Genomic DNA, 22,186 nt, shown 5'->3' with positions numbered 1-22,186 from the left:
GTAGGAACTGGGGGTGCATTCTGGGTGTCTATGCTGAGCCTAGGATAGATAGGCTAGAGAGAAACTAGGTTTCAAACCCTCTGTGTAAATTATAGAGGCCATGGGATTAAACATCTAGACAGTCAGTACCAGCTGGTACAGTGCAGCCCCCTGGGAGAGGCAATGTGGTTCTGAAATCAGCTGGGGTTGATACAAAGTTCCATGCATGGAGCAGGCAGAGCAGAGCCAGTGTCTGAGAGAGTTGACAGGTTCTCTGTCACACTGGAGGCTCTGGCTGCAGGCCCTATTGCAGATGTCTGTCCCAGAACCTGAACTGAGGCCAACGCTCCCAGAACCAAATCAGCAGGTCTGATTCAACAGAGGTCTTGAAGCAGTAAGCCACCCTCTCCTGGCCTGACAGCTAGGACATCTGGAAAGTCACTGTATGGTCTTCCTGTAAGGCTGACAATGGCATCTCCTAACTCCAGCGTGCATGGTGAAGACTCCATGTTCCATGGCCAGTACCAAGGACCCTGACCACCTGCCCTTCCACTTAGACCCTCCATGTTCACCTTTCCCAGAGATGAGGGATGGCTGTGGCATCAGGGTAGCCTCAGTGGCCACCCTCTTTCTAAGCAGGCAGCATCCCTGCTGAGGACAGTTCTGAAGACCATCACATAAGGGACATGTGGTCTCCAGTGGTCGCATCTTTGAAAGGTGGGCTTCCTTGGAGGACGTGGGTGTCGGGGTGTGCACTTCCGATGGTGCCTCGTCTAGTCCCCCCTGCATGCTCTCTCTTGCTGACAGAGAGAAGCAGGTCTATTCTACCACACTCTCCCCTGTGCAGGATGCTCTACCTTCCCTAGGCCCACAGTGACAGAGCCAAGGCACCATGGACTGAACCATCTGAAATCATAAGCCCCCCAAAACCAAAACACAAAAACAAAAAGGAGCAGCTCTTTTCCTCGGATGTTCTGTCATAGCCATGGAAAGTGACTCCTATCAGGCTCACAGCAAGTCTTTGGCAAACCTGGCTCACTGCCCCAGGGATCTGATCTTCTGTACTGGGTGAAGAGGCATGCTACAGTTGAGAAGACAAAAATCCTGCACATTTCACTGACCCTTGGCTGAGCTCCTCTGACTATGAGCAAGCCTCATTTGGAAGGAGAAAAAAGTTGGCCACAACCCTATATCTTCACTGTCTCCATTTGAACCTGTATCACACGTTCTCATCACCTTAGGGCTGCTGACTAAGGCAGGGTCTGGTCCTGCCTGCCAGTGTGCCATTCATGGTATACCCAGCATGGGCTGGGACATTCTGTGACAGAGCAGCTGGTTCTGGAGTCAGATCCAGATTTTCTGAGAACATATAAATCAAATCTGCTTTGTGTGCCCCTCCCTCTTTAGACCCAGGTTGGGCATTCTCTGGTTTACAGAGTGCATCTTTGGGGGGGTGAGGGGTGTCTCGGGTGTGGCACTCTAACTGAGGCAAGTGCTGCCCATACAAGGGGCCAGAGACATCCTCAACCCAACACCAATTCTATATGGTTCTTACCTTTCTCAAAGAACTTTCCTTACCTTGGCCAAAAAGGGAGAAACAAATCAGACAGTAGAGGCAGGCACTGGGTGCCTAGGGAGGCACAGACCCTAAACCACCAGGGCAGCTCTCCCACAATGCCTTCCCACTGGCCACTATGCACAGTTCTAGTCAGAAGCCTGTGGTCAGAGGGCACTGTCACAGTGAGGATGAGTGGCGGAAGGTGTAGGCCATGCTTCCGGCCCAGGCTCGCCTGTACTAATGACAGTCAGCCTGGGCATGACAGCAGCTGCAGGGACCCTGGCACACAAGCCCTCCCCACATCAGGAAACACCTCCACAGAAGCAAACACGGCTGCATTCCATGTCAGCAGGGCCCTGGAGAGGGAGCTAAAAATAGTCAGGAGCTTGAAGATGGCTAGCAATGGGGGTGGGGACAGGCGGGGGCAGGAGGGGCAGTGCATACACTCGCGTAGCTGTGTGCAGTACACGTATGTACCGAGGGCTAGGACTTGTGCATGTGAGGCTGGTTCCCAAGCACACCCAAACCCAGAGAGTCTGTCTCCAGAATCTTTCCCTTTGCCCTTGCCAGCTGTTCTCACCCACATCAGTGGGGCCTAGCACACCTCTGTGTAGAGTGCCTGGATCCACACCAGGTACCATCAGACACCAGAGCAGAACCTCCCACACTCTCTGCCTGGTCCTGCCTGTCCTGGTGCCTCCTCTCTTCGGGTCAGTACAGCTCCTGTGCTGCCCAGGATGCAGCTTTTTACTGGTTCAGTGAAGGTCATGGGCCTGGTCCCCAGGCTCTACCCCTGGGGTTGGATTCAACAGAAGAAGGGCACATGGGTAAAAACCCAGGCCTATCTTCCAGAGCCCATCCTGGTCTCGGTGTTGGGCTTTTCCAGTTCTGGGAACCCCAAAGAAGGTGCTACAGGATGCACTGGACCATGTAGCTGGGAAGGAGAACTCATGGTTCTGTGCAGGGATATGTGACCACACCCACAGCAGCATCTGACTTCTCTACTTACAGACTGAGCCTGTCAAGATGCAGAACACCCACCCAGCACTGAAGTCGCCTCATCTTGTGCCCATGTGAGTAGTCCTGGAGACCTCAAGCCCTCACGGGACAGAAAGAACTTGGTCCTAGGTCTGTTTTGTTTTGTTTTTATCAGCTCCTGCCTTCTGCTCCTGCATGTCCCTGCCTTGCACTGCCTCCCTGCTTCCCAGCCCCAGGTCTCTAGTAAAGCCTTGTGAAGGAACTTAAATCTGTAGCTGCTGATCAGCACTCTGAAGTGCCCCTACTCCCTGCCCTTGATGTTCTCAGCCATCTCCTTGTTCTCCTGATGACCCTCTGGGAGGAGGGCTCCAGGAAGTTGTGAACAGTGTCAGGCCGCTCTTACCTATCTCATGTGACACATACTACATAGAAGGTACATGCCTAAGATCACACAGCTCATCAGTGGGCTACCCCCTCCTCAATCTGCATGAGCCACTAGAAGTATAGAACCGAAGCTTGCTTTGCATCAGGTGACATAAAACGCCACAGTCCTGTTGGGAGAACGCACCCCTCGGTCCTCCCAGGCTCCCTGACGAGCTGGAGAACACAAAGCTTGAGATGTTTCTAAGATCCCACTCTGGCACATGTACACAATGCCAGGAGCCCCCCAGGCACCGTGCCAGCTCAGAGAGGTCTGACCCATCTGCCCACCCTATGGCCTGCAGCTTACAAAGTACCTCTTTGTGGGACTTCACTAGACCTGAGCACAGACCATGACACAGCCCTAGGTCCTGCCCTGTTTAGGACACTTACCACAAGCTGAGGTACAGGCAGTGGCTTGCCATCCTGGCTCAGGGACACATAGGTGAAAAAGGCACTGGCGGCCCGGTATCGCTTCTGTGAGTTGTCCACCACAGGGTCGGCGTCCACCAGGACCTCAATTTCCATGGACTTATTGCTAGTGAAGGTCATACGTCCAGAGATGGTGATGACACAGCCTGCAGAGTACACAGAGCCACTGCATTAGTGGATGCCAGCTTGGTCTCTACCCACAGGGGCACAAGTAGGCAGGGGCAGGTCAGCGAGAACCCCGTGTTACTGAGGACAGTTAAGACACTGGGTTAGGCAGCACAGGCAGCAGCAACTACAAAGACATCACAACAACAAACTATTAGTGTGTGCCATTATTAGTCGATGTGAGTCATCTGTCTCCTGCAGTTCTGGCTGCCACTGGGTCCAGCCCACTGACACAGGGCCAGGAGCGGCAGCTTCAGCCAGGCTGTGGGTGAACTTGCTCAGACCTGCTGCCTTCCCTGTCCTCCAGGGCCACATAGTTACCCCACTGTGATGTTCTGAGCACCAGAGAAGAATATCCCAGAGGCTTACAATCTTTATGTTGGCTTGTCACAAGCCATGGCACCAAAGTTTTGGTGGGGTCATGTGACTGTCAGGTTTGCTGAGGTTTCATCCTCTGAGCTGCTGGACATCATGTCAGGACAGTATCCAGGTTCACCTCTTCTCAACACCAACATGGTGTCAGGTGGTCATGACCTTAGTCCACAGTCAGTGTCTCTGTAAATGCCCCGAGTGACCCTCTCAACTCTAAGCCAGTGCACACTACCATACAGTGCACACTACCACACAGTGCTTCAGCCTGGCCTTCTGCTTCCGGGCTTGATGCCTCTCCCTGCCACCACCCACCCTTCCACACAGGCCCCTCCACTGCTGGACCTTGCCCTTCTTAACCCTTGGCAGTTTCTAGTCTCAGGGTGCTCAGTTCTGCTCTTACAAATGGACACACAGGAACGTGACCTTCAGGGAACTGTGGAAGAAAAGGCAGTAGTCCCAGTGCCGGGCCTAGTGCTTGCCAAGGGTCATCATTCCCAGCCATGGCGGGTTTGGCTACAGGTGTTGTCTGTGAAGGATTTGGGGAAAAGCTGGCTCCTGGCTGCTGCCACTTCTGACTGATGTGTGACCAGAATCCTCCTCCCAGCTCCAGCACAGACTTCTCCTGGGCCAGGCCATGTGGGTCACAGGACCTACTCAGGAGGGACCGGTGCTGGCTGCAGGGCCCTACAACACATATCTAGCATCCTAGCTTCAAGACAGGCCCTGCAGGACACACTGAGACAGCCAGAGAGAAAGACAGTGGAGGCAGCAGGGCTTTCCATTAAGAAGTTCCAGAAAGCTCCATTCCACATTCAACTTCATACTTACACAGGGTGCTTCAGTGCAGGACATGGCCAATTCTGGGAGGGAAGGAAGGAGCCAGGTGGTCAGCAACAGGTGGCCTAATACGAGCTGCAGTGCTCAGTTACATGTAAGCATCTGACAGGTGAACACAGCGTGCCACACCCTGGGACTGTCACCAGCTCAGGGTCAAGAAGCTTAGACTAGTCTTGCCATGCTTCTGCCCTCTCCTAAATGCCCCCTGAGAGCTGGACTATAAGGCGAGACACGGGAAAGAGAAAGCTGGCAAGATTTCCCCAAAGTCAAGACTCGTGGGGGCCACTGTGTGAAGTGCCACCTATTGCCCACTGCTCTGAGGGTCTCCAAACACACTGTGAATTGCAGAGGACAACAGGAAATGTGTCTTTCTGTTGTCAACCACAAAACCCATTTCCTACCATGGGTCACAGCCAAACCCTGGCTGCTCATGGTGTAATGTCTGAGTTGGAAGTCTAAAGCTTCTGACTCCAAGTTTAAGTCAGAAGTGGCTGGTTCTGAGAACTGGACCAGAAAACCAGCAGATGGAAGGGTCTGGAGAGCCAGGGATGTCATGCAACACAATGGACACCCCAAGTCTGGGCTTTTTCACTCCCAAGAGAGCTGCACCACCACGCCACACACAAGCCTCAGAGGGAATCCCGACAGATACAGGAATCTACTATGGAGCCGGCACCTGATTGTGCCACTGAGAGAACAGGATCAAACTGAAACCCCATGTTGAAAATCCTCAGCTCTGGTGACAGGGGAGGCACAGAGCATCCAGAGTCCCTGCAGTGTCAGTCTGCCTGGGGAACTAGATCCAACTAGGTGGGAACAGGCAGCTAATAAGTGGTCCATACTCCATGATGGCCACCCCATCCCACACACTTCCTATAATGGCTGCCTAGTTCACCCTGTGTCTCTTCTCCAAGGATGCTGCCAAGAACAGCCCACCTCCTCCACTGCACTCCTTCTAATTAGCCTTCATGTTCCATTGCAGATCTGACTAAAGCCTACCTGTCTCCCAGTCTGGAATGCCTAAGGGCAAAGCAGAGGTCCCCATTATGTGGTGAGTAACATACAGACCCACAAGGGCTATGGAAGGGTTTTAAACATGGGCAGTAGACCACAGAGACCTAACACCCTGCAGGCCCCCAGAGCCCAGGGGAGCCTGAGACCCTGCCATTACCCTGGAGTAGACACTGCACAGGCCTGAACTGAGTGGCTCAGAAGCATGGCACTGGCCTCCATCAAAACACTGCTGGCCAATGCTTCCTTCCACTTCCTCCCTCAACTCAAAGGCCATCCCTTTGAACAGCTGCTCCAGAATCTCCCAACCTCTTACCCACCTGCCTCTCCCCAGGAGGAAGCAGGGCCCTTCTTCATGCTCCACCATTCTATAAGTCCCCAGAATGTCCAGGCACATGGGGTGAAGTGAAGAAAGAATGGGAGAGTCTAGGTTCACAGTGACCCTTGTGGTTATGGATAGGTGCTGGCACACTTGCTAGCAAAGAGGCCTCAACACCCAGACTGTGGAACATGGTACCACATGGAAGAAGTCTCTGACACATCAGTGGAGACATATTAAGCTGGTGGAGGACCAGGCCAGCCCCAGTGCCAGCAGCTCCTGCAGTTCTGTCCTTCTGCCTAGGGTGGTGGCCTGGTGGGTAAGCAAACACCACATCTCATGCCAGCACATGACACCTGGGTCACCTATGCTCAAAGTTACAGGTATCTGGACTGAAAGGCTGGACATGATGTGCTATATAATGGAACAGTCTACATCTGCACTGCCCTGTACCACTGTTGCAAAGGCACTTCAGATGGCTGAGGATAACTGAGGATTGGCACTTTTCATCCCTCCTCTCTCTTTCCTGGCGTCCCCCCTCTGGTCTTTCTTCTTTAGACAAGGTTTCATGACACAGCCCAGCTGCCTTGGACTTTAGTTTTTCTGCCTTTCTAGAATGGCCTCACTGTGTTGGCCAGGCTACACTGGGACTATAAGCACATCCCACTATGCCCAGCTTTCATTTTCATTTTAATTATACTCTGAATAGTCGTGTGGACTGGGACTGCTTTGTGGGCAGCACAGTAGTTAAAGCTAAGGGGCTGGAGAGATGGTTTGTTAGTTTAGAGCACCTGCTGCTCTTACAGAGAACCTACATGGTGGCTCACGACCGTCCAAACTCTAGTTCCAGTCCGCAAACACCAGGCACACATACAATGCCCATACATACATTCAGGCAAAACACACACACACACACACACACACACACACACACACACACACACACACACACACATTATTAAAAAGCCAAAGAATGGAGCTGCTAGAGACAGGGGACTCAACTATCCACCCCTTATGCTCTCCAAACTCAACAGGAAAAGGACCCTGGTAAAGGATGATGAGGGCAGAACAGAGTAGTGTTCTTCTTAGGCTACACCACTCACTACATGAAGCCTCAGATGTGAGAAGCAGCTGAAGTCAGACCACATCCAAGGTGAACATTAAAGGTAAATGATGTTGCATTTGACCTGTGAAGATCACATGTAGCACTCCCCACCCCTATCTACCCTGCAGCTGCTGTTCTGTGCCTGGATACCTGGCTGTGTCCTGTAAAGGGTCACCAAAAAAACGCCTGAGGCCCAGTGGCTATAGGCAGCTTCCTCACCTTCCCAAGCTAAAGGTTAGAACCCTGAGATAACAAACGCAGAGGGCTAATGGGAAGGCACTCAGCATGGACCTGACCCTGAAGCCAGCAATGTCCAAGGCAAATGCATCAATGAGCTGAGTTGTGAACTGCTTGCTTTGAAGCCGCTGATAGCCCACCTGGAGAGCATACCCCACAAGGCAGCAGCTGCCCCAACTGACTCCCCTGAAGACAACATCACTCCCCAGGCAGCAGCAGCTAGATTACAACAGTATGCCAGGGATTGTAAACAAAAACAAACTAATAAAAAAAAATAGCTATTACCAAGCCTGAGACCTGCTAAGCATTCGGAAGTTTACAAAGAGCTCCGTGTTTTATGCACCAGAGAGCCAGGGCACAGAACTGTCGCAAGTGCACAGAACAGTGAACTAACTGTGGTGACATGACACTGCAGCCTCTGGAGGACCCTTCTGGAAAACTGGTTAGCTACAAGAAAACTGCACTGCCAAAAACCATCTCTTTAAAGAAACTGCTTGGAATTTAATAATGTCTCAACTGAGGGGAAACAGAGACTGTAGCCATGGGATACATTGTTCTCATGTGGTTGAGGCTTCTTGTACTGAGTGATGGCATCACAGTCCACATCAGACTCCTGTGCTGTGTGCTGTCCAAGATCCTCATTGAACTCAGCATGGTCACAGCAGGTCCTCTAAGAGTAGGTATGGCCTTGTCACAGCTCGTGGCTCCACTGTCCCCAGCATCCATGATACTGGCATGGAGAGCCTGAGATGCTCTTGCTGGGCCGACACGCTTAAGGAACTAGATCTCTGTCCTCATTTCTTACTGGGCAAGGGGATAGTGACACAGGAGGGGTCAGTGACACAGGGCTGGACACCAATCCATTGTGTGGATGAAGTCACTGGGGAGTTTAACTCAACCTTCACCTTTAGTGTGCACAGGTGGCAGCTGGCCTTGGTATATCAAGAGGCCAGACTGAGCGACCCGAATCTAGGGTGTCGCAGGTGGCCATGCGGCTGTGAGCCATAGGTGGGATGGCGTGTGTCCTCTCTGTTCTCAGTATGAGTGAAGAGTTATCCTCAAAGAACCAATGGTAAACAGCAACAAGTTGGCTATTCTACCAAGAGCAGAGGCAACGAGTGGCCCAAGTGGCCACAGGAAAGCCTGCCTCTGGAAGCTCAGCCTGTATTTATAAACTGGATGCAGCTAACTGTAGTTTAGCACATACCCCACTGTGCTCAACTCACACATTCTCTTCTGACCTTCTAGGGACAGTACTGTGACCACATAACGCTGTTGCTAAAACTTTCTGATGGATATCCTATTGAGTGACAGAAAAATCTTCTGAGAGACAGACCCACAAGATGGCCCGTGGCCAAGGACACAGACAGGGAGCCAGTGGAGGCAGTATGGTTCTCAGAGGGTGTATGGCTCTGATGACATCTTGGACTCAGATGTTAGCCTCCAAAATCAGGAGAGAATTCGTTTCTGTCATTTTAAGCATCCCAGTCTGTGTGCATCAGACACCGCAGGCCCAGGGAGCTAACGCTCCTTCACAGAGTCCATGTGTGCCAGGCTCGTCTTGCAGGCAGGGTTTCCAGGGCTCTGTAGATGCTGCCTGTACACACTGATGCATGTCACACTTCTTCTGTGGAGGTGGCAAAACTGTCCCCTATGGCCTCCTCCATGTTAGAGCTGAGGTTTAAGGCAAGGGCAAGGCCCAGGGATTGTGGCTCAAGAGGGGCCACAGCCTGGGGCTAAGGTGACCTCAGCAGCTTGGTCAGAACTGGCTTGTCAGCCTCGCCTTCCTCATGAAGGCTGACACACTTGGACTGCATCACCACAACCCCAGAGGCAGGAGGGACTTGCCACCCCTGCACCTCTGGTGAAGAGCAGAGTGCACTAGTCTAAAGAAGCAGGGGCCTGGTTACCGAGAACCAAAGATAGAATGTCACAACCACATTTGTGAGGAAGACACAGCCTGTGCCACCTGAAGACGGACCCTCCTCCCTGGACACACTCCAGGATGGCTCCTGTATAAAAGGACAATACCCAGGGACCTCAGAGACATCTAGTTAGAAACAACAAGCAATTATTGCCTCAATTCCTTCAAACCCCAAACAAGCCGCCATTCTAGCAAGCATCCAAATCTGCTGCTCCCTGGGAGGAGCCAAATGTCTCTCTCAAAAGTCTCTAGGCTAGAAGGCTTTAACAGTACGAGGACAAAGACAAGGTTGCAGCAGCCACTGAGGGAGGGGGCTCTAGGGAAGGACCCTCACATCACAGATTTTTCGTTTTTAAATTAAAGTCAGGGTCTCACTATGCAACCCTGAGTGGATGGGAACTCACTATGCAGATTAAGCTGGCCTTGAACTCCCAAGTGCTGGGATTAAAGATGTGTACTACTGCATCGTTTTAGCTACAAAGACCAGGACATCCCAGGTGGTTCTGACAAAGCCCCCAGCTCCCCGCCCCTTTGAGGAAGCCAGTGCAGAGCAGTGTGTCAGACCACTGTCAAGGACATTTGCTGCAGACAAATGCCACATCCTCTGGTGGCAGAAATGACCCTAGACAAGCTGCCTGACTCTCAGCCATTCCTCCAATCCAGATCCACTGCCTCTTGAACGGCCCTTGCCAAGCTCCTGGCCATGCAGGAGCCAATGGTGAAGAATCTGGGGGGTCTTGCTCTGGTGCCTTCCTTCTGAGAACAGAGTGTAGTTCCTTTAAGGGCTCTCTGACGCAAGGCTTTATTGATATATCTACTGCTGGGTGGACCTGGAGGAAAGCTGTTCTCCAGGATGCTTTTTTAGTGTTCTAGGGCTACTGAGGGAGTGCTGAGCAGCCATGTCACCAGGTAGGAACTCTAGGAAAGGACATTCAGGACTCTCCCTTCCCGAAAGGCCCACGGAATGAGCTACAAAGAGCACAGCATTCAAGGCTTCTGACACACAAGGTCCTGAGCAGCAAGCTAAGTGACAGGAGCCACTTGTCACCAGCACCTATTAAAATGACACTATTGTCTGTGTTGGCGGCAAATACCTGTCAATCAAGACAGATTCCTGGAAGCAGAGGGAGCCATGTCACTGCTGGCTGTCCTTACTGGACAGCCCCACATCCCCGGCAGGAAAGTCTACTTACTTCAGTATGGCAAAGGGGGTAGTCTTGCATCTATCTGCCCGATCTCAGAGTGCTTCCATGCACCACGTAGCAGCCCCCAACCAGGTGTTGGGGAATACCCAAGGTCACAAAGCTCTGGCCTCAGCACCAGGAGTGCAGTGGCTTAAACTGTATGGCTCCTAGTCTGTAATCAGCAATCTGTAGTAAGGCCTAGCCTCATCCACTGCCCCTCTCAGGAGCTGCTGCTCTCACAGGGCCAAGGCCCAGCTTTGGACTCACCCTCTGCCTGCAACTACAAGGCGGAGGCACTGATGAACCTGCCCTACCAGCTGCAGCTGAACAATTTCATCCCTGTCCTGTGAAAATCCTCAAGGAAGGTGAGCAGGGTTGGCCAAGGAGGGAGCGCCTGAGGCACCTCAGCACTGTCCTGCCACCACTGTCCACCCTGCCATGGGTCACCTTTTACTCCACAAGAAGGAGACCTACAGGGTTTGGTGGCAGCTGTTTAAGCAAGAGCACCCCAGGCTCCCAATGCTGGACTCAGGACAGAAGTCTCTGTTATCCCAGAGTTACCAATGTAAGTCAGATCAGTAAACAGCAGCCTCACGGATGTGTGTCAAGGACAAAGCACGAGGTGGTTTTGTCTTCCTGCCCCTTGTGCACACAGGCAGACACCAGGGATGAGCACAAGGGGAAATAGCACCCAGGACCCTAGAGTGCCACCGCCACACTCTCCCGGGGAGAGCCCGCTTACCTTTCCGGATCTTGTCGTGGAAATTGATTGCATCCACGGAGGCTGTGACTATGTTGGTCTTGCAGTGGCGTGCAGCCACAATCCCAGCCACCTCGTCCATGAGCTTCATGGTGACGCCTGCAGGGAAAAGGCCACACAGCTGCTGAGACCTGGAGGAACGGCATGCTCACACCCTGGAAACCAGCCATCCCTCACGCCATCCCTCACACCATCCCCCACACCTTCCCCCCCACACCAGCAAGGGCTCCAGTCAGCAGGGCCAAGGTGTGGCGTGCTGTGACTTCCTCAGCAGCATCTGAAAATGGCCTCTGGTGACATTCTGGGCAACTGACAAAGTTTGCCACAAACCTCACGCCAGGCAAAGTTCATAACAATGTCCCCTGGGAGGACATCGGTCAAAACATCAGCTGGTTAGATATGGTGACACTCTGTGACCCATATGCTCAAGATCTGAGGCAGGAGGATCTTGAGTTTGAGGCCATCCTGTCCTGTCTCAAAACAGTAAGGGCAAAATCAGGTAACACAAGGTAAGGGCAGCTCAGAATTACCAGTCCTTCTTATTTATTTAGAGACAGGGTTTCTCTGTGTAGTCCTGGCTGCCCTGGAACTTGCTCTGCAGATCAGGCTGGCCTGGAACTCAGAGATCCACCAGCATCTGCTTCCCGAGTGCTGGGATTAAAGGCGAGCACCACCACTGCCCTACATCCCCAGAGAAGGGACAATTTCTGGGAAATATCTGGAATTTGTAGAAAGAAACAGTGTACTTTAACTGTTCCACACCCAGAGACAGAGATGCCCCAGAGAAACAGACCCACAGATGCAAATTCAATGGCAGTCTCATCCATCACAGCCAGCAAGGGACAGCACAAACGCTCACCAAGTGACGAAGATGTGGCCTAGCCACCCACACTAACATGGGTGAACCTAAAGACAGGCACAGAGGGAGGGAGGGAGGGAGATGCTGAGGCCACATTCACTAAGAGACTCAAGGATCCCTGGTGATGGCAGACCAAAGGGTAATGGGAGTGATTGCCAGGGCGCACAGGGCTTCTCTTCTAGAGGGAATTAAATGTTTCCCAATCAGAATCTGAAACTGAAATGTTCCAAGAGCCAAACAAACTCTTTGAGCACCAATGTGATGCACAACGCAAATGTCATATCATACTGTGAACCTGTTTAACACAGAGAAGAATTAAAAATATAGTACAGTAGAAATGGAAAACTGGTCAAGCCACTAGGAAAACAGTATAGAGGGTCCTCAATCCACTGGAAATATTACTACTGCACAATGCAGCAATCATCTATCTCTTTGGTGCAGAGCCAAAGGAAACAATAGCAGCACATTGCCTGCCTAGTTATTACATTTTTTATTTATTTAAGCATGCACGTCTCTGTCTCTCTCTGTCTCTGTCTCTGTCTCTGTCTCTCTCTGTGTACCACAGCACACATTTTATGTGGGTTGTGCACTGGGCTTGCATGGCAAGTGGTTTCCTTACTAAGCCATTTTGTGGGTCCCCTGCCTGCTTATTTTTGAGACAAGGTCTTGCTGATGTAACCCAGACTGATCTTTTTTTTTTTTTTTTAAAGATTTTATTTATTTATTTATTATGTATACAATGTTCTGCCTACATGCATGCTTGCAGGCCTGAAGAGGGCACCAGATCTCATTACAGATGGTTGTGAGCCACCATGTGGGTGCTGGGAATTGAACTCAGGACTTCTGGAAGAACAGCCAGTGCTCTTAACCTCTGAGCCATCTCTCCAGCCCCCCCCCCCCCAGACTGATCTTAAACTCAAGATTCTTCCATCTTGGTGTACTAAGCACTTGGATTATGACCTATAAAAGCATCAAAGCGACACTGATCCACCCAACAGATGTCAAAAACTTTAGAAAGCTGAGTGCTCACTATGCTCAGATGTGCTGGCTTATCAAGAGGCAGAGAAAGGAGAAAAACCAGGAGGCACCCCACCCACGAGGTCCAGGTTCTATTGCAGTCACGTGCCTCATGTGCTGGCACGTGATACAACTGGCCAGCCAAGGCCCTCTGCTCTGCTGCTCAGCTCCTGCCAACCGTTCTCAAGACTACAAAGGCCTTGGCTGGATTCTAACTGTACTTGATTGAAAAAAAAAAAATTACAAACATACGAAAGATTTATACACTTAATTTCAGAGGGTGTGACATAAACATATTGTAGCTCATGACATCTAGGATTGCCTGACAAGCTCCAGAAGGTAAGCAATGAACAGGAATGGCCAGGTGCTGATGGTCACAGACACTAGGGTGTGGATGGCCTGGTTCAACATCCACTTCCTTTGGCTTTTTCATTTAGGTACTCCACATTTAAAACAAAACAAAACAAAAACCACTACCTTAGAGTTTAGTGTTCTTGGTTTTAGAAAATTACATTTTTATTAACATGACTTGGAAAGGAAAAGGTTCTGCTGACCATGGGGAGGAGGAGGGGAAGGAAACGGGGAGAGCTGCAGGCACCATCTTCAAAGTACTGCACACAGGTACTGCTCAGCCTACACAGAAGGCCAGGAGCCCACTTCTCAAAGCAACAACAGAGGCAAAGTCACAGAGCGTCAGTTCTAAGCACAGGACAACTGAAACATACTGCTCCAGCTTCCTCCCTCCTGTGCAGGGGAGGGGCAGGTGCCACCGAGGCCGCACTCCAGGTCTGGGCAGGGGTTTCACTGGGCTTGGTGTTCACAAAGAGGAAGAGTCATTACAGATACATTTACAGCCCTGCCTGAGCCCACCACAGGATCCTTGGTCTTTCTTCCCTAGGCCAGAGCCCTCATGGAGATTGAGACCAGGTAAGGCTCAACAGGGGAGGGGCCTGTAAGATTAAGTCCCTACCCTGGGGACTTCCAAGAATCAAAACACAATAGGGATCAGCTATGAGTCAATGCTAACAGCCTTTTAAAGACTGGGTTCTGAATTAAGTGAGTGGAGGAGCCCACAACAGTAGATCAAGGCACAGGGTCTGGAGTTGGGCAGCCTGGGGGTACAATCCCATGCCTGATCCCTGGAGGGGCCTCAGCCCCCATAATCACTCTCCAAACCCTGGGCATGCACGTGGATGGCATGAGAGCATGACTGGATGCCTCCAGGTGACCCCTGCAGTCTATGATGAAGAGGAGGTATCAATAGACATACAGGGTGACTGAGGAACAGCAAACACATGAGGGGAGGGGCCAGTGGTTGCTGCAGCTGCCATCAAGGGAAACAAGGTGTGTTGTTGAACTGAACACCAATTTCCTATGTGTCTATGCCGATTGAGGATTGGAGATGAACACATAAGTAAAAAGAAAGAAAATGTCTCTGGAGGAGTCAGGGAAATCAGGCACCACACACATTCTTGGGCACAGGGTCAACCTCCCCTGGTCAGGTGCCACTCACACAGAGGCACGTCCGGGCCATGACACTCACTACCTCCTGATTTGGTGGTGGCTTCATGACAGGTCTCTGTGCAAACACTTATCTAAGGACTTCAGAGAGGACGGAGAGAGGGGACAACAGCTGGGCAGTGGCCAGACTCAAAGGAGAATCAACATGAGGCCCTGGTGCATGGAGAGTTGCTTTCCCATAGATCATCCTCATACCATGAGCAAGGGCCTTGGCGGCCACAGAAGCTCCCATGGCTCAGGTTAACATCAAGAACACTTGCTGCAGAACACTGACAGCGCACACGAAGAAAAGATGTACCCAGAATTAGAATGTGAGTTTAGATCACACCTATCAGTCAAGCACAGAATGGCTAAGAGACAGAGTCTAGGAACTGTGGCTGCTGGCCTCAGTGGGACAACACTCTTCAGATGCTGGGTTCACAGCACTATGCCTTCAAAATAGCTCTCCTCTTTAGGAGACAGTCTGTCTGACAAAGACAAGCTGGCTGTTTCCAGAAGAAAGTAAAAAAGGAGCAGAAATCAAAGTTTTCTGGGGAGTCCACAAAGCCACCCGTGACCTGGATGCCCAGGGTCAGCTACACTGCAGAGCACTGGTGCTCAGCAGAGCTCAGAGACCTGGTGGGAGAGCAGCTCCAGGAAGGACCAGGCCTCTGTCCACAGGAGCTGGTCCCTGGTAGATGCCTCTCAACAAATACAGACGAAGGATGCTGAGCTTCCCTGGAAAGCAGCCCCAGGAGACAGGTGCATTGTTGTCTCTGTCTCACAAATCAGGGCATAGACACAAGGAGTTGTGTGTCCCAGACACACAGCAGGAACTGAGTCCAGACCCTGCTCAGGGGGCTACGGAGGCCAAGCTATGCTGCCTTTCCAACGTGGCTGGCCAGATCAAGAGTGAAGCGGAATTCTTAGGTAGGGTGATGAAAGATTTCAAGATCATGGTGAAGGGTAGGGTGGCAGAAAAATTACTGTGTGTGTAGAGGCGGTCATGGCCCAGAGCACCTCCCTGGCCTACTGTGTGTGTAGAGGGAGGGGGTCATGGCTCAGAGCACCTCCCTGGCCTACTGTGTGTATAGAGGGAGGGGGTCATGGCTCAGAGCACCTCCCTGGCCTACTGTGTGTGTAGAGGGAGGGGGTCATGGCTCAGAGCACCTCCCTGGCCTCTAGACAGTTACATTATGGGAGGGTTAAAGAAGAGGGAAAGGAAAGGTTTGTGTTAAAATCTAGAATTCGCAGGGCGGTGACAGCACAGCCTTTAATCCCAGCTCCTGGGAGGCAGAGGAAGGCCTATTTCTCTGAGTTTGAGGCCAGCCTGGTCTACAGAGTGAGTTCCAGGACAGCCAGGAATAGAGAGAGACCCTCCCTGTCTCGAAAAATTAAACAAAACAAAATTCCAGAACTCACTGTATCTGTAACTGGCGCCTTGTTTACAAGCACAACTTGTTAGAAATGGAAGAGATTGATGCAAACACTTAATGCAGTTTTGCCTCATTTACCAAAAAACACCAGCTAGTACCATCAACTCTACTACGAGGCCATTGTCTCTAAAATGCTGACAGTTCTAATGTGCAAGGCTGTGACCCCCAGTAGATTTTGGAAGGAACAAGCCATGGTTGAGTGAGCTTCTGATTCATAGATGACATGCTGGCCCATATGTGGGCCCCACAAAGCACCCCAGAATGCACTGGATAATGTGTAACCTGGATATCTAAGCTGTCCCTCAGTTTCCCTGGCCCAAGACAGATTCTGGATCTTGATGCTCAAGAGACAGCTGCTGGATATGAACAGACTGATAAAGAGATAGACACTGAAGATCCTAAGTCAAGATGTCCATTCCTTGTTAACCTGACACTCATAAAATATCACTCTAAGCCAGGCGGTAGTGGCACACGCCTTTAATCCCAGCACTGGGGAGGCAGAGCCAGACCGATCTCTGTGAGTTCGAGGCCAGCCTGGTCTACAAAGTGAGTTCCAGGACAGGCACCAAAACTACACAGAGAACCCCTGTCTCACAAACAAACAAACAAATCACTCTAAACAACAACGTTCTACGTTTAACCCACAACAGACTCATGTTCATCTCATTATTCAAAATGCATCCAATTGACCTCCAAGAATCCCCAAAGCTTTAAGAGTTCTAACGAGCCGGGCGGTGGTGGCGCACGCCTGTAATCCCAGTACTCGGGAGGCAGAGGCAGGTGGATCTCTGAGTTCGAGACCAGCCTGGTCTACAGAGCTAGTCCAGGACAGGCTCCAAAGCTACAGAGAAACCCTGTCTTGAAAAACCAAAAAAAAAAAAAAGGGAGTTCTAATGAGGTTCCAAAGCCAAAAGTCAAGTTTCCCTGGAGACTCAGGGCAATTGTCAGCTCTTGTAAAAACCAGAAAGTCACATACTTTCAACATGTAATGGCTCAGGGTCCACTTCTATTCCCAATAGGACCGATGGGAGGTCTGGGGAACCCACTCCTCTATCTTGTATGTAGCCACACGGTCTCTCCTGGACCGGCTAGTTATCCCTTTGGGCTTTCTTCCACAGACATTCCATTGTATTAGCTTCTCTAACATCCCAAGGTCTCCAGTGGCTTCACGTGCGGCTCTGAGAGCTGCTGCAGGATCCTAACCTACCACACACAGCCTTGTACCTCAGGCCTTCCCTCGAAATCTGGGTGGAAGAATACCATCTTCTGTGTTGTTTACATTGGCATCTCTGTGGTGACCATAACACCCAGAAAGGGGAAACAGCCTCCTAGACACAGTCAGAACTGTGCTTGCTCACAATCGAGAACAAGCATCATAGGAGCAGATCTCACAAAGAATGGTGACGTGTTCCGGTATAAAATATTCAAGGGGCTGGAGAGCCGGCTCAGTGCTAACAGCAGGTATTGCTCTTCTGAGGTCAGGAGTTTGGTTTTCAGCACGCACATCAGACAGCTCACACTACTCATAACTCCAGCCCTAGATCAATTTGAGGCTGCTGGCCTCCAGAGGCCTGCACTCACATGCATGTGTGCACACATGTGCATCCAGAGGCCTGCACTCATGTGTATGTGCGCACACATGTGTATTAAAGCGAGCACTCTAGCTACTGAGCAACATCCCCACCCCCCTCACTTGTCTCTCTGATCTGTCTTTGTCCTCCTCATTTTCTCTCGCCACTGCATAAACAAGCAGGTCTCAACTCAGACCTCAGACAGTGCAACTGGTCCCCACAGGGAAGGGAGAAGAGAAGGCATGGACTGAAGGTTTTATGTTCTACTTTTTTAATTCTCTGTGTGTGTGTGTGTGTGTGTGTGTGTGTGTGTGTGTGTGTGTGTGTGAGAGAGAGAGAGAGAGAGAGAGAGAGAGAGAGAGAGACCGAGACCAAAGAAGTCCTGAGTTTGATCCTCAGCACCACTGAGACCAGGCACAGTGTCACAAGCCTGTAATCCCATCACTCAGGAAGTGAAGGCAGGGACATCAGAAATTCAAGGCCACCCTCAGCTACACAGCGAGTCTGAAGTCAGCAGAGCTGTGTGAGGCCCTACCTGAGAAGGGCTGGCTGTCATGTGTTACACAGGAATTACTGAAAACATGCATAACTCTTCCAGCACAGTCTCGAGGACTCCATCACACAACACCGCCTATGTCACACAGGATGCCTGGGTATCAGCGTCCGTGCAGAGGCTGTTTGCTGACCTGTGTCCAACAGAGAAGCCTGCAGCCTGGTTCCCAAGTGCTCTGCTTTCAGAGAAGCCACGTCCCTTCTTCCACCCTGGAAGTCACCATCCCACCCCCACTTTCTCGTCTGTTCACACAACTGTCTAGTGCCAAGTTTTCTATAAAGTGCCTCTCCTTGGTGTCCGGGGAAAGCCTCCCCACTGGCTTCCCACTCAGATATGGCTGGTGTCAACATCAAAAAATAATTTTGGCAAATGATACAGTCTATCACAGGCTGTTGCTGCTACTCAAGATCGGTAATTTTAAAAGATGACAACAGAATCGTAGGGTCTGCTGTCGTGAGAGACTGCTTCACTTCAGGAATTATGGGAAGGAAAAGAACCAGGCTTGTTGGCCACTAACACGTAGATAAACACCGGGTGGTAGAGATATTTTTGCATCTTAACATTTAACTGCTTACATATTTTTGTTTTGATTTTTCTTTAAGTATTGACAACATGCTGACTGGATTAAAAATAAAGGCTTAATTTTCTTTTCCTAAGGCCTGCTGGCTGGCTGGGCCAGGCCTGCCTACAAACCCACAGCAGCAGCCAGCAGCTCAAAGCTGGAGCCAGAACCGCCTGCTCTGTGGGTGGGATCCGAGATGCCCCCATTTCTAAATTTAACCCCAGCTGACGGAGCGTGGGTAAGAGCCTCCTATATTAAGCAAATGATAGTAACTTCATCTTATTTTATACATCCTACCCTTTGGGGATGACAAGCAGTTATTATGAGATGCAGGTGAGTGAGAGCTCCCACATGACCCGGCCTCCTCTGGGTCCTATCACCCTACAGTGCTGGACAGGACCAAGGAATCCCTGGCACAGGAGTCTTAATTAAGGCAGTTCATACAGGTTATTTTTGGCAATGAGTGCAGAGACAACTAAAAATTTCTAGAGACAGTAACAAAATGTCAAAAGTGGGAACTTCAGGAACAGACAGACACAGTTTAGCAGGTAAAGTTCTTGTCACCAAGGCAGACTGTCAATGAAGGAAATAACCACCTCTAGCAAGTTGTCCTGTACAGCTAGCCATTCATGCCACAGTGCATAGGAAATGGAATGTTCTAAAAAGTAGATACCACGGCAAAGTCCCAGGTGGTGATGCCTGTGGCTGGAGCATCACAGACCAGGATGACAAAGGCTCTCCCTCAGCTCAAGGGTCAATGGAGCAGCGTCAAAGCAGCAGGGTACATCTGTCACCTAATGCCTTGGGGACTTGGTGGAGAGACAATAGCAGTATAAATCCACATCCAGACCCAGGAGACGTAGGCCAGAGGATAGTCTTAGCCTCAACTAGAGGCCATGAAAGGGCAGGCTCCTTCCTACAAGGAGTCAGGACCAGAGCAGAGATAGGCTACTGTTTTAGACTAATTTAAATGCATTGGTCACTTTGGACAGGATACTGTTGTTATTAGAGGCCACCTGCCCTGGTCTCACTAATGACTATGAGGTGACCAATATTAGGTGAACCGGCCAAAGAGGGAAAAAAGGCTTGTTCATGTAGTGCCAAAAGAAGGATGTACAGCCTGGGTCTGAAGAGGGATCACGGTTAACAGGGAATGTGAGGGAGTCAGTTGTCTAGGGACAGTGATGGGGTAGGGGGAGGTGGGGGCAGAGGGAGGCTAGGGATAGTGCCTGTACTCTCCTGGGCCCTGACACACCAGGAGTCTGAGCTTTGGAGAGGTGACAGGCAGGCCAGTTGGCCGCAGTGGGGAGATGACTGAACTCATAGAGACGGAAATGGTCAAGTAAAGAACCTTCTGGCTGTCGGGTCCCAAGCAGAGTGTGGCTCATGTTTGCAAGGATCGTGGCTGTAATGTTGGGAGGGCATGTGGAGAAGTAGGGCAGTCAAGAGGAGGCCAGTGCAGTCAGTGGCCAGGGTTTGGGCCAGGAGCAAATATGGCACACATGCTCAGATTCTGACATGATGAGACAGGAGGAGAGCAGAAAGGTGGACCACGAGAGGAGATGGAGGTTTTCTGGGATGGACCTGAGTGAGGGCCCCCTGCAGGAATGCTGGCCAGACAGAGGATGGAGACTGCTGGGAAGGGCCATAGCTCCATGGCAGAGCCGGATATCCATGGGAGAGGATAGGGCTGGAGCCATGGATACAGGAGCCACTGGCCTCAGATGAGTGGGGACCAGAGACAGTAGGCAGTGCAGGAGTGCAAAGACACCGCAATGAGGCCTGAGGCAGCTGGGGAATGTAGAGAACAGCAGGGGACTGAAGGACGGTGGCAGGCGAGATGAAGACATGCCCGGGATGTGTGCAGGGAGCAGTAAGTCCTGCAGAAGCCACTGAGCTTGCTGTACCCCTAGTACAGGCAAGAGAGAAGCATCTGGTGTCAGGTTCCAGAGAGAAGCAGGCCCAGAGCGCAGCCAAAGGCTGAGAGTTAAGAGGCCCCCAAGTGGCTGGCAGAACCCCTTTGCTAGGGAGAAGGCTGGCCCCACTTGCTGTCTTTGGGGCCACATCTACCTAGACAGTTTCACAAGCACCTGCCTCTTACCTCACAAAGGCATCCTTGAAGTTACTACCATTACTCTTCCCCAAAAGTGAGCTAACAGCAAAGTCAAGGAAACCCATGCTCCATGAGACCACCCTGGGAATGTGGGAACTTCCCTCTACTCCCATGGACCGACCATCAGAGGCACATCAGAGCCAAAGACTTGAGACAGCATAGGATGGAAGTTGACCATGCCCTGGCCAATAGCCCCACAATAACAACATGCTCCATAGACTAGGCTGGTCACTAGTCACTCCCTCTCCTGACCCTGACTGGTGTCTACTCTGTGATCTGGGGTTGGAGTGCAGGGCAGGACCCTGGCCTGTTGCTCGAAGCAGAATCAACCAGGTATGGAACCTGAGGATACATTTACACATCATGTGCCAGAGTAGCTCGAAGCAGAAGAGTCACCACAGCCACTGTAGAGGTTCAGCTCTACAGAAAGGGATGGGGTCACTCACTAACCACAATGGCCTGGGGGACACACAGCAGGACACTGGAGAGTGGGATGAACTTAGGTGTCATGCTTCTATGTGTATGGAATGTGGATCTAGGGACCACAGGGACCAGAGGATCAGGACAGTGGTGGGAAGGAAGCCTCCCCGTCAGGCCCACCCTCCTCTTTTTCTGCGGGCAGACTCCGTTATTCTCTTCCCAGCACCAACACTTTGGTATTTTTAATTTTTCTTTTTAAGTCCCACAGGCTCAAGGCCGCCCACTTTTCCTCTAAGAACATCTCTGGTCCTCTCCCCCAACGGGGGTAGCAGCAGCTCCGTTCATCACTTTAGCGCACGCGCCACCAGGCTTCACTTACCCGGGCCCACCGCTTCAGAGAGGCAGCTTGGCTTTAGGCAGCGGTGTTCTTGTCAAGGATGCTCAAGCTTCACCAAACCTGCTTCGGGGCATTAGTATTTAAAATGCTCTTTACAGTCAAAAAGTCGAATGATCCCATTTCACTAATGCCCCTCCGAACAGACAAATGCTCTCAACTGTGCAAGGCATCCTCTCCCTCTGCCCTTGACAAAAAACTAGTAGGTAAACAAGAAAAGCTCTGAAAGTGGAGATGACCATGGCAGAACACACTCGTAGCTCCTACAACTTTGGAGGCACAAGTTGGAGGACCTGAGGCCAGGAGCTCAAGGTCAGCTGAGCACAGCAGCAAGACCCGACTCAGAAATAAAACCAGGGCAGCTGACTCAGCAGCCAGGTACACCTGCCACCAGGACTGAGGACCTAAGTTTGAGCCTCAGGTGGAACTCACCTCCTAGTCCCAGCAGTGATCAACCCTCTCCCCAGGAAGAGGCCTTGG

At 51.2% G+C, this 22,186-nt stretch overlaps 1 protein-coding gene across 1 annotated transcript in view; it reads right to left on the bottom strand.

The window, feature by feature from the left end:
- Positions 1-22,186, bottom strand: part of Acot7 (acyl-CoA thioesterase 7) — an 84,408-nt gene that overhangs the window by 7,177 nt on the left and 55,045 nt on the right. The window contains exons 5-6 of the mRNA XM_036178643.1: positions 11,264-11,380; positions 3,329-3,513 (exon numbers count right to left, since the gene is read on the bottom strand). Of these exons, the coding sequence (XP_036034536.1) occupies positions 3,329-3,513; positions 11,264-11,380 (302 nt within the window). The remainder of the gene's footprint in view (positions 1-3,328; positions 3,514-11,263; positions 11,381-22,186) is intronic.

This window comes from Onychomys torridus, chromosome 2 (assembly GCF_903995425.1).
Source record: "Onychomys torridus chromosome 2, mOncTor1.1, whole genome shotgun sequence".
In the NCBI taxonomy this organism is placed as follows: Eukaryota; Metazoa; Chordata; class Mammalia; order Rodentia; family Cricetidae; genus Onychomys; species Onychomys torridus.
Note: the sequence above shows the minus strand (reverse complement) of the source record. Positions and strands in the feature narration are given on the sequence as shown.